The 12,617-nt window shown below is 38.5% G+C and overlaps 1 protein-coding gene across 3 annotated transcripts in view; it reads right to left on the bottom strand.

Annotated features, from left to right (window-relative positions):
- LOC124160424 (origin recognition complex subunit 3) overlaps window positions 1-7,651 on the bottom strand; it is a 28,628-nt gene extending 20,977 nt beyond the window's left edge. For 2 of the 3 annotated variants that reach the window (XM_046536279.1, XM_046536281.1), the window contains exons 1-8: window positions 7,510-7,651; window positions 7,315-7,434; window positions 7,115-7,235; window positions 4,065-4,228; window positions 2,889-3,169; window positions 1,685-1,844; window positions 1,491-1,604; window positions 890-1,087 (exon numbers count right to left, since the gene is read on the bottom strand). In XM_046536279.1, the coding sequence (XP_046392235.1) occupies window positions 890-1,087; window positions 1,491-1,604; window positions 1,685-1,844; window positions 2,889-3,169; window positions 4,065-4,228; window positions 7,115-7,235; window positions 7,315-7,434; window positions 7,510-7,536 (1,185 nt within the window). In that variant the 5' untranslated portion in view covers window positions 7,537-7,651. Of the gene's footprint in view, window positions 1-889; window positions 1,088-1,490; window positions 1,605-1,684; window positions 1,845-2,888; window positions 3,170-4,064; window positions 4,229-7,114; window positions 7,236-7,314; window positions 7,435-7,509 lie in introns of those variants that run through there. The other variant, XM_046536280.1, reaches the window with a different exon arrangement.
- Window positions 7,652-12,617: the final 4,966 nt, after the last annotated feature.

Genomic DNA, 12,617 nt, shown 5'->3' with positions numbered 1-12,617 from the left:
TGCTCCTGCTTCTTCATTATCCCGCACCAGTAGTTAAGGGTTAAACATTAATTAAACCCTTTCGAGACGGTGGAGTTTTCGTCTTAGCATGACTGCTGTACTGAGCCCCAAGAGACTCTTCTTTCTCGTGGTACTGAGCATTTTTGGAGGACATTCGTTGAGAAGGGTCTTACGGATAATCACACGCTTTCACCTCCAATCTTTTTCGACCCCTCACAGCGAGGACTCCGAGGGTAGTTGTGCTCCCTCCTTTCCGGGTTGACGGCCATTCCTGTGGCATTCGTTTGCGGTCAACTTACGGATTGCTTATACAGGTATGTATTTGGCATATGGGTAATTGTTGCTTGCACATAAATTGCAGACTTTGAATTGAATTCCTCATTTTTTTCTGAGAATTGTCAAATTTTAAACAAAGTTCTAAAGTCAATAACATATTTAATGCAGCAACAATTTCCATGTTGATGTTTACACAGAGCTCGAGATATTAGTTGAGATATTTCTTGAGAAAAGAACAAATATTTATTTCAAAAACTGACTGGATAAACAATTGCGTGACTCCTACCGCTAAGAGGGGTAATAAAAGACGAGGGGTCAGGGTGCATGCTCCCGGATTCTGAGGGTAAAGCCTTAACCCCGCAGTATTGAGTCCCGAAACAAAGACGTTGTACACCCCCGACTGTTATAAAAGGGGGAGAGCTAGGAAACATATATACATATACGGCATTCGTTCACTAGTGTTAGAAAATTACCCACGAAAATATACAGCTTTCGTCTCCCGGGTCAAGAAATGTCCACACGTATATTTACGTCTTTACTAGCGAAAAGGTTAACCAAAGGAATTAAGAACTAAATAAAGACGAAGTGACATCAACAAGATAAAAATTCATACCTTGAGATGACCATCATCAAGAAGTATTGGAGCCCTTTCCTTTGGTGAACATTTCTCCACATAGAGTCGCATTGACGGGAGCTGTCTCAATTCTTCAAGGCTTGAGACAGGTAAATCCTTGACAACATTTTTAACTTCATCCAAGGGGCAACAAAGGGACTTCAAGGGGTTAGCATAATAATGCTCCATCAGACAAAACTGTAAAAGTGATATTCTCATAATGTTTAATTAAACCCTATGTGAATTTAACAGCAAATTTCACATAATTAAAAAAACATAGTATAAATATTTTAAAGGGTAAAATATTACGATAGTAAAAATCATTATGATATCAAAAATCATTTCGGTGCCAAAGACTACATAACTAAATAAATATTACATATAAGAGTGAAAAACAGAGATTGAAAGGCACATGTAGAAAATTATTATATTTTTGCAATATTTTTTCTAAGGTGGTTTCCCTACAGTTGAGCAAAAGAAATTGATAGTATAGCAATATTAATCATTTCAATGATAATACATGTAACACTCATGAAACATACTAACTTTTGACATTAATAATGATAGCCTTTAAATTAGATAAAATTCAAGCACTACCAACCTGATACCTCCTCATGAATCCTGACAGTGAGTTATCAAGAAAATTAAAGGTGTTCATGAATATATTCAATATCTTTCCACTAACCATGAATGTTGACTCTCGTGAAATAATTACCTAGAAGGAAAATGAATGGAGATAAATACAACTTTGACTACCATGCATTCCTTTCAATCAAATCAGTGAATGACACTTACCTCTCTCACCAGTTTGGAAAGTATGTTACTAGTTGAAGGTGATTCAATGAATTTGTAAGAGAGATTGGCAAGGGAATGCTCTGATATGTAACGTGTCAACAGGGATGGAGAACTTGTAATACTGAAGAGTAGAACGAATGGTAATGTCCCCAAATAGTTCCTAAAAACAAACAATCATAGATTAAGAAATGATGCACGTGAGGTAGCATAAATATGCATAACACACAATTATGGAGACATAACATAAAAGCCAGAGTTAATGACTAAGGACTCTTTCAGATGATCCAAATTTTTTTCATAGTCCCATTGACGGCATAGCATTTTGAATTGAATTCGATTCATTTTATACTTCCTTCTCCATGAGGCCATTTGGTAATAGTTAGCAGTAGAGATGGGTCAAAACGAACCGAACTACCAAAATGAACGTTCCACTGAAATGAACCGGTCTGAATATGAACAGTTCTCTAAAACTCCCTGTTCAATGTTCATGTCTATGCCGCAACAGTGCGGCGTATTGTCCAGCAGGTATGCTCACGAAGAGGTATTTTGAACTGCAGCTTACTCCAGCAAGTGCCTAGTGGTCACAACAGATGGCAATTACGGTGCAGACCATCCAAGGCCGCTGAAGTGTATCATAGACGACCGAGACCCTCCCCTCCCTTCTCTATCATTCCCCTCCGTCAACGAATATGAACAGGATAGCTGCTGAACAGTTCGAACAGGTGTTCAAAATACATATTAGGTTTGTTTCAGCTGTTATTTTTCTCAGGGTATTCATTTCATTCAGGGCATTCATTCATTTCTCAGAGGGCGTTCTTTTTTTGGAGGCCGTTAGCTTCCTCTGGCTGTTCATTTGGGCTCTTGCATTCATTTTGATTTCGTGTTCATTACAACATTCGCGTTCGATGAACCGGAATGCGATGGTTCTGGTTTGCAGTCAATTTGCGGATTGGTTATCTGTTCATAATTTTTGCTATGGTACAAATTTAATGTAAACATTGGGTTAAAACTTTATTTCGATTAATTATACTAACAAAAAAGAACTCTGTTTCAGTACACGGAAAACTTAAACAGAGATTGTTAAATTATGTTCCATCCATCCGTATTTAACGTGAAATGGAATTTAAATACATATTTAAATCTGAATATAAAGGCCATAAATCAAAATAAAGAGATTTATTTTAATTACACTAAATAAACTCACTTCGTGATGTAGATTAAATCCTGGAGGACTGATGGAGCAAAGCCTTCCACATCTGAAATAAATATCACTAATGGCTTCCTAGAGGCCGATGAAGAGCACTTGCTCTCACTCGCTGAGTTTTCGATTGAGGTTTTGTACCAATCAATCATTGATCGAAAATTTGAATTGCTTTTTTTGAAACTTTTCACAAGCACAGCCTCATCCCCGGAGGATTCACTTTCTGAACTATCACTTGCAATTTCAAACTTTTTACTCTTCCTCTTCTTCCGAGTAGCTTTTGGCTGGAAGAAAAAAAAGTACTTTGAATTGGCATTTTCTCAATGATTTACATCAAAATTATTATTTTAACCAAGCAAGGTAACCAATTTTAACAGTTTAAACTCCCAAGTTTTGACCGCCACAGCCTAAAAATAAGTTCTTATTTTTTAGAACAGATTAGTTGAAGATTTAATTAAATGATTAATTAAAGATTAATGCTCATATTGCAAATGCATTCCCCCACTAATTCTTACACTTCATAATGTTATTATAAATTGTGTAATTAGTAGGACTATAATTCAAACACCAATAGAAAAATGAACATGAAATAAGCACCCAAATGAGAAATGAGGTAGAACAGCTAAATACCCAACTTACAATTACAATCTTCTGTGAGTAATTGAGCTTCTTTTTCAAAGTTAAAAAATAAATACCTCCATAGCTTAATTTAAAGAGAAGAACCACAAGAAAGAAAGGATAATATTATAGAATTCCAGGAAACAGAAATGCTAACTCCTCAGCTTTCAATGATCTTTCTACAGTACATTCTTTTGACAATTCTTTTACTTAGCAGAATATGTTCACATTTTTCTCGGTGCTTTTTTTGTACTGTGGTATGGACCACTTCTTATCACTGACAGCTAACCTTTCCATTTTTCTGAAATGTTACCATACTACCCTCACTTTTCTATTGTTGTTTTCCACAAATCAGACTACATGCTATTAACTTCCAAAATGACTATCTACAGCAAAGGTGGGGTTTCCGGAGTTGTCATCAACTCTCTACATGCAAAATTCTAGAGCTTCAGCTTCATTAACACCAAGAAAGATATTACATCAAGAATATAATCATCCAAGAAATAATTCTACATTAGTATTGAAGGCGGCCACATTCACACACTGGTCTTAGAATCATACTTTGCTTGGTACGACAGAGGTGAACTGTTGCACCAAAGTTTCAACTGCTACTTTGAGAGACGGGCATTCCTTTCCCTTTAAGACAGCAACATACGGAGTGACTTCTTCCCTCAACTTCGATGTAAGAATGGAATAAATTTGAAGACAATCGGCTAAAGCCATGCCTAAGGATGAATCATTAAAAAAATAACAGTAAATTAAAAATACAGAAACAAAACATAAATAATTAGAAAATCATAAATGCAAATAAAGACAGGGTACAAAATAATAAAAGTACTAAAGGGTACAAAAGCAATGAATAAAAAATAAATGAAGTTGAATTAATTACAATATCCAAAATGTAAATAAATTGAATCAAATAAGTAAAGGTATTGAAAGAGCTATATCACTTCCAAGACCAAAAGCTATTCCTTAATAATACTTATATGAATAACGCATCTCTTTCAAAGACGTTTCATTGTGTGCTAAAAATATCACTGCATAAAGCAATAAGCAAAGACTTTAAAAAAATATATAAGCTCATAATATTCCCCTTCCAATCTCACAATGAAGAAATACTACTTTTGAAGTCCATATCCGTCAATATTAATGGCTTCTAGAGTGAACCGCATCAAGATTTTGAAATGGCCAACATTTCCCCTCCTATGCCAAAGACCTACGTTGGTTGTCGGGTCGAAATAGTAGGTGAGGGTGCTGCCCACCTCCATATCATACAAGTGTTATAAGTGTTGCAAAGTTTTCAAAGGAGCCTATGAGAAGGAGCATAAGCCCATTCTTTTCATCATGTGTTACGGGAGCAAGGAATAACATGAGGATAACCTCCATTTCCAGGAGTTCCAGATCCACCTCACCACCAGTGAGAACCCAAGGGGGGTTCTTTCAGGTTTACAACCACCGGGGCTGGGAACCAGTACTACAACTGATACGCTATCGCTATTTGAATATAATCGACTAAAGCCATGCCTAAGGATGAATCATTAAAAAAATAACAGTAAATTAAAAATACAGAAAGAAAAAATAAATAAATAGGAAATCAGAAATGCAAATAAAGATGTACACCAAAGTGCAATAGAAATGTAAATAAAAATGAATGGAGCTGAATTAATTACAATATCCAAAATGTAAAGCAATAAATGCAAAATGTTAGCATTAGCCCCCGCTTATCCAATGATTTGATCGGTGGGTTTTTCTTATTAATAGGAAAATCCTCCAAAATCATTGGCATATTAATGGCTGAGCCAGGTTTCGCTAGTAGTTGGCCTTGGTCACTTCTATAGCGGCGAGGGTGTACCCTATCCCGCCCTTCCATTCCTATCCCTACACGGTAGGTGTCGTCGGGCTCCTATCGCAGCGGTGCCTCTTTCCTTTTTCCTTCCCTTCCAAACCCCTCCCCAGGAGCACGGGCGTATCATTTGTAGTACTGGGTCCCGGCTCCAGTGGTTGTAACCCTGAAAGAACCCTTGGAACTCGCCAGTTAGCATTAGTCCCAGGTCTCCACAGATTTCACTGATGATCCTTGGTCTTGTGAGGGATCGCAAAGAACCACAATGAGTCGTTGCCCTCAGAGAAATCATGACAAAGTTGACACTGCAGCCCGAACCAAGGAAATTTGCAGCTCTCAAACGTGAGTCACCAATTTCCTTCATTCTTATAGCACAGCCAGACGAGGAATGCCTTAAACTTTTTCACTCCATATAGAAGTATCGCAATTCCCCTAGATTAACCAGACAAGACATTCACGAGATGGACTGGAGAGATTAGACGGGCACCAAAATTTTAGATTCCAATAGGTCAAATGTCCAAAACATTGTACAAGCACTTTAGCAAGTAAGGTCCCTCAATTGGTGATCATTCACAGGATAGTATAGATTGATGAACAGTTTTTCATGACAACACCATAAACAGGGATTTTCATACTACTCCGCACATTCTGCTTTTAAATAATGGGGAATATGATACATCTGAATAAAGCTTCTAATGCTCAGCACATAATTGCTGCTTTTTGGTTTGCACTATAGGATTAACATGACCTCTCCAGCACATTTGTCCAACACTATCACTGACCTTTCAGCAGGATTGTCATTAGTTGATACCCATATACAGCATGGGATATAACACAAACATTCCATTCTGATCACCATGAATAATCCAACTTGTTCCCAGTGACAGAGTTAATCATTATGGAATATTGCTCTAATGCTGTTGTCTACCTACAAGTCAAAGACTAGCATAGAAAGCTGGGATTCACAGAAAAAAGTGCTAGTATATTAACACAAATTTTTACATTAAGCCATGGGAAGTCTTATTTAGTGTGCCCTTCAAGTATTCCAACTCGTCAACTCCCAAATTTATCCCAAACAGCAGACAGGTATAATCAAGGGTTTTTGTATCTTCCAAGAATAATCTCAGCATTCACAGAATATCTTACATGGATTTAAGCGTGGGATATTCTTTAAGGTGGACGAATAGTATATTCTGGGAATATCCCTAGAATATTCTGAGATCTTATAGAGACTATTCTTAGGATATTCCAACACCCTTTGAGATAATCCACAGCATATTCCCCTGCGGTGTGGGTACTGTCGCTGGGGCAGACTGCCCCAGGCCACAGAGATAAAGGGTCGATAATTTAGATTAGTAACAGTGCAAATGCTATATTTCTCTTCGAGGGAAGGGGGCCTCACACTCAAACTCCACCACAAGAAGTCTGCGGGCGGCCCTGTCAAGTTGTAACATTTTAGCAGTGAAAAGGTGAATGAAACCACCATTTTTTAAAAAATTATTACCGCGCTTCATTAGTTTATAAAATTATTTGCTTGAAAAAATAGTTTTATTTTAGTTATGTCTTTTACTTATGTCATTTTTCGTGGGTTCAAAGAAAATTAGTTGGAAACTTTCGTTTCAATCCAATCCTGATTTTCCTTTAAGACTTTAGCGATTTTTCTCTTTCAGGGGGGGGAGGCTGTCCCCTCCGCCCCCCGCTGGGTACGCCCATGGATAACGACTGCGGATCTTAGACTCGTGTATGTATCATTAACCAAACCACAAACCTGTGTGAACCATAGCTGCAGGAACTTTGTCCCCACCACCATCTGCAACGCATTCTCCTGAGGTTCTGACAAATTGCATAACTTCTTCGAAAAAAGGTTGATGAACGGAGTTATAGAAATCCTTGAAAGAAAACAAGAATTGAATAATTAAACTATATTCAGACAGATCTTAGGATCAACTAAAAATATCATTTACATACGTTTTGTTTATCCAACGACAGTTTCCTGACGCTGTCAAATTTCTTGTACCAAATTTTACCAGTTACATCGCCACTGAGGAAATTTCTTTTCTTCTCTGCTTTTTTAAAAGCGAAACAGCCCTAAAAGTAAACGTTTTATTTGACTACTATTCGGGCAGAAAAACTAACGATTACTAAACACCAATAGCCCCTTACCTTAGATAGCGATATAGTAGAATCCATAATAAAAATTTAAATCACAATAATACCCTCGGAACTTAAAGTTTACCAACTAGAATTGACATAAACAATACGGTAAAATATGCTATTCTTGCATGCCGCCTTCCCGCGGCTTTGGTCGAAATGCGCATAAATGCATTCATTCATTTTGTGGTTTCCCATTTTAGACAGAAGATGTCGCATATTAACGCGGGAGCTTTAAAAGTTGCGAGAAGGTGGCTATATATTTAAAAATATGTGCAACGTCTAAAACGAATAAAAATTTGTGAATTATTAAACAATAGAATAATTTTTGTTTAAGATAATAAAACATTCAATTTTTCCTTTATTTCTTTTAATCCTACTATGGGTGAGAAAAAGATTATAGTGGGGTCACCAGAAGCACGAAAATTCGAAATTTCATCCTGTAAAAGTATATACCAGATTGTAAATGGTAGCTGTACATCAATATCTCTTTATTTACTCAGGATGATGTTGCCTCTGGAGTTTAATCCCCATAAGCCTAGTTTCAAACTCTGGTAGTGGTGAAAATTTTACATCAGTATTCTGCAGTTGCAGCGTAGAGGCCACTTTCAGCTGGATGGAATCTTCAACTGTTGACCCTGGACACTTTTCATTGAATGCACAAGTGCTGGCTAAGTTACTCTTCACCTTTCCTTCCCAGTTCTTCCATTATGGGGCAAATATCCTTAGTTCCTGAAAGCCTCCTTTCAACTGGTGAAATCTCCTTGGGATTTCCACCGGCAGAGTAGCTGGTAGGCCAAAGTTTTGATAGCTAGCTCTGCCATCGTTCTTAGCGGAAACTTCAGCCATCATATGCAGCTCACCTGGTGTAAACCGAAGAAGATTCCACGAGTAACACACTGGAAAAGAACAAAATCATATATGTACCTCCTTTTTAACACCTTCCAATTGAAAGGCTTCATGTATTGCATTCCATTTTGGGGGGAAAATTGACATTTGACCTACAAAAGAAAGCACCAAACAAATTTTCCTAGCTACCACTACTTTCCTGTTCAATTCTTCTTTTTTCTGATCATGAACATATTATGGCCTTTCCAAACATGTGAATAGCCTATGAATGAATTGGTTGAGAAACTTCCACACCCCTCTAACGACAGATTCTGCTGATATGCATATTCTGAATATGCCTGAACACACACTCCCCTCGAGATCTCAAATGGTTTCAGTCTATGACCAATAACACTGGCCGTATCTAGGATGAGGGCCCAAATACAACCCTGGTAACATGTGTCCCTCCCTCCCCACAACTCTAGCAAGGTTCATAATCATTCCAAAAGCCCAGCGAGTCTACCTTGTAAGGCCTATGGTAATACCTCCTACTGGTGTACATATCACCAAAATAGCATTCTTAGTTGGCTTCTCTTTCATAAATCTGAACTGGTACATACTCACCAACCCAATTCCCACTGCATGGCTTTTGTCCTTTGTGGTGGCTTAATAAAGCCTTTAGGTCTCTTTTTAGGGTCACATAATGTTTTCAAAGGTAAATGCGATGGTGGGTGGCACAACTGGGTGAAACGCCTTCATGATGCACAAAGGGTAAGAAAAAAAGACTTTGCTGTTCCACAAAATAAAATATATATCGAAATATGTATCAAAACCAGTCGCAAATATATATTTCATTTTGTGGAATAGCAAAGTCTTTTTTTCTTACCCTTTGTGCATCATTTTCAAAGGTAGGAGGGAAAATGATGAAGGTGCATGGCAAAGGTGTTTGACTTGATGAATACTAAAAGAAGAGCCAAAGGAATCTGAATGGGGATTTTGAGGAAATATGGGAGAAAAAGTTGCATCTTTTTCCAAAATGTGGGAGAAAATATTAAAAAAGAAGAGAAAGTAAAAAGTTCAAATTATTAACCCTTTCGAGAGTTCTCGCCTTAGCATGACTGCTGTACTGAGCCCCAAGAGACTCTTCTGTGCCCTCCCGTGCATGGAGCATTTTTGCAGGACATTATTTAAGAAGGATCTCGCTGATAATCACGCACTCTCAGCACCAACCTTTTTCGACCCTTCCTAGCGGGGACCCCGCATTATCTCGGACTTCAAGGGTAGTTGGGCTCCCTCCTTTTAGGGTTTATAACCCTACTAGCGGCATTGGTTCATGGTCAATCATGCTTCTTTTATATAAATTAGCTATATGGATAATTGTTGCTTGCACATAAATTGCAGGCGTCAAACTGAATTCCTTGCTTTAACCCCTTGGTTGGGGGCAGAAATTTCCTTATCTTTCACCTGGTCAAATCAAACCACCGAAAATCTGGTTATCTGCAAATCCACCGATTTTCGGAGATGCCGTTTTCGAAAAAAAATTTATAGTAAAGCTATTGTACAAAAATGGCAATATACTTAAAATATATTGGTATAGAACCTCTGACAAAGCAAAAAACATGCAATGATGCATAAAGAATGAATATTCACGCCTTCTCCGCATAACATTGCGACGCGACATCACGCGCGACTATAGTCGCACTCCCCACATGGGGAGCGGAGTCCGCTTGCGACTATAGTCGCTCTCCCCAGTTAAGGGGTGAATCTGAGAATTGTCAAATTTTGAACAAAGCACTACTATCAATATTAATGCATTTAATGTAGCAACAATGTTCATGTTGATGGTTATACTGAAATTGAGATATACATAAGTTAATATTTGTCGTAGAATTTTGTTTAAAAATTGTAAACACTGCTCAAAATACAAAGAATTCAATTCGTAGTTTATATTTTTTGAGAAAGGGACAAATATTACTTTGAAAACTGACTGAATGAACAATTGAATGACCATGGTCCCGAGAGAGGTAATAGAGCACGAGGGGTCTGGGTACCTGCTCCCGGATTTTGAAGTCCAGCTTTGTTAGGTCCCGAAAATAAGACTCTGCAAACCCGTGACTGTCATAAAAGGGGATGAGCAAGGAAAAGTATATTTTCAGCATTCGATTGCTTGCATAGAAAAATCTCCAATGAAAATTTATTTGCTTTCATCTCCCGGGTCAAGAAACCTCCTGCCCCATATTTTCGTATGGTATTTGGAGGAGGCAACCGACAGCTGAGGTCATTTGCGCCATGAGGGAAGGGTATGGATGGAAGGGTGGAGAGAAACCCGGCGTCGGCATTAGCCTGCTCTTAACGAAAAGTGCCAAGGGGACCACGGCTTAACGTCCCATCCGACGGACGGAGCGTTGCGCTTGAAATGTCCTCCACACAACACTCAAGCAGGGATCGGGCAGTCTCTGAAAATTCTCTGCCACTGCTGGGATTCGAACCCGAGCCCGCCGGGTGGGAAGCCCCCAGACAGCACATTTGTGGTAATACATTTGTATTACAATTGTAATACAGTGTCAAATGTCCTCTATTACAATCGTATTACAATTGTAATACAGTGTCAAATGTCCTCTATTACAATCGTATTACAAATTCCCTTGTATTTTGCCTTTGTATTACAACTGTATTACAAATCATCTGTATACAAGACGTTTGAATACAACTGTAATACAGTTGTATTACAAAAATCGGTACAATTTGTAAGGTTACAGAAGATTTACCATTTGTATACAAATGGTTGTGCTATCTGGGCCAACACTCTAGCAACCACACCAACCCGATCCCCCCATATTTTCATTATTCGTAGGGAAAGGGTTAATAATATGGGGAAGGTGAAAGGAGTATGCCAAGCAGAATAAACAGTAATAAACAAACAGGAAGGGGGGGCTATGATCATTTCTGGTTAGCGTACTCCAGTGGCGTAACTATGGGGGGGATGAGGGGATGTATCCCCCCCCTCCCCAAAGCCTCAGAGAAATTTAAAAAAAATTTTAAAAACTTGTCTGGAATTGATATGTAACAACTGCATCTGCTTGAAGGTGAATTTTATATGCCAAAATGATGTAAAATGCATATTCAGGCATGTTATTTTTCATTATTTTTCCTGACCTCCCTGTTTCCTGGGGGGCTACCCCCCACTAACCCCTGTCATTCCCCCCCAAAGCCTGATCATCCCCCCCCACCAAAGCCCTCTCATCCCCCCCAAAGCATATTCCTAGTTACCCCTCTGGGGTACTCCTCCCTCAGGATAGAGGTGGGAACATAGCCAGAAATTAACTTTGGAGGCCAAAGTCAACTACTCCCTTTCAAATACGAACAGATTCCATTGACCCATCAGCCACTGTACCAATTGCTATCCTTAATCCTTGTATTGTGAGCATACAAATATTCCACCCTTTCTACAAAGCTTCCAGTCCCTTGACTTGGTGATGTATTAACCACCCCTGGTGACAACAAGACATTACAAACTGGACTAGTAAAGTTTGTAGAAGGGTACATTAGGTGGGAGGGTGCTTTAAGGGGGATTCAATGAAGTCTGTATATACCAAAATGTTGAGAGGTTTGAACCCCCGGAGCCACTCGTTGAATGTATGGTCTTGATTACAGGTGTCAAAGGTTCCATTTTAGCTGGCATCCAGTGGCAGATACAAATGTGGGGCAGAGGGGGTGCGCATCCCCCCTTACGGGACTGCCCGCATTGCCGAACATTGCAAAACCACAACAGTAACTTTTTTATATCATAATATAGCATTGCCTTGTTTATGCGTATAATTAGTTAAATAAAACTATCTTAAATTTTGCATATAACTTAATTGTGTTTCATTACGATAAAAGTATAGGTTGCTCAATATAACTTATGCGCCCCCACCCCCTTGCGTTTTTTCTGTACCCGATACCGCTGACCTCAATTTTTGGAATACTACGTAGCATATAACACCTTTCTTGAGGCTTGAATACAATCCACAGGACGGTAACAACTGTATTCATTTTCAAAAATGATTTTCTAATTTTATAAAGTCGATAGAGATTTTGTAATGCCTACGAATAACTACCTATTTTCTTTCAGAATAAAAATTAAAATTTATGTAAAGAGTCCTATTATGCCATTACGGTAATATTCGCTTCCGCATAATTTCAATCTTGTACAGAGTGAACTCTTCACATATCTTCCCCACCCTTGACCTACATTCCAATGGCCCGCTTCAACTCGTTATGCTCCGTCCGGTGCGCTGTCTGAGTTTCTT

Source organism: Ischnura elegans, chromosome 6 (genome assembly GCF_921293095.1).
Source record: "Ischnura elegans chromosome 6, ioIscEleg1.1, whole genome shotgun sequence".
NCBI classification, from domain to species: Eukaryota; Metazoa; Arthropoda; class Insecta; order Odonata; family Coenagrionidae; genus Ischnura; species Ischnura elegans.
Note: the sequence above shows the minus strand (reverse complement) of the source record. Positions and strands in the feature narration are given on the sequence as shown.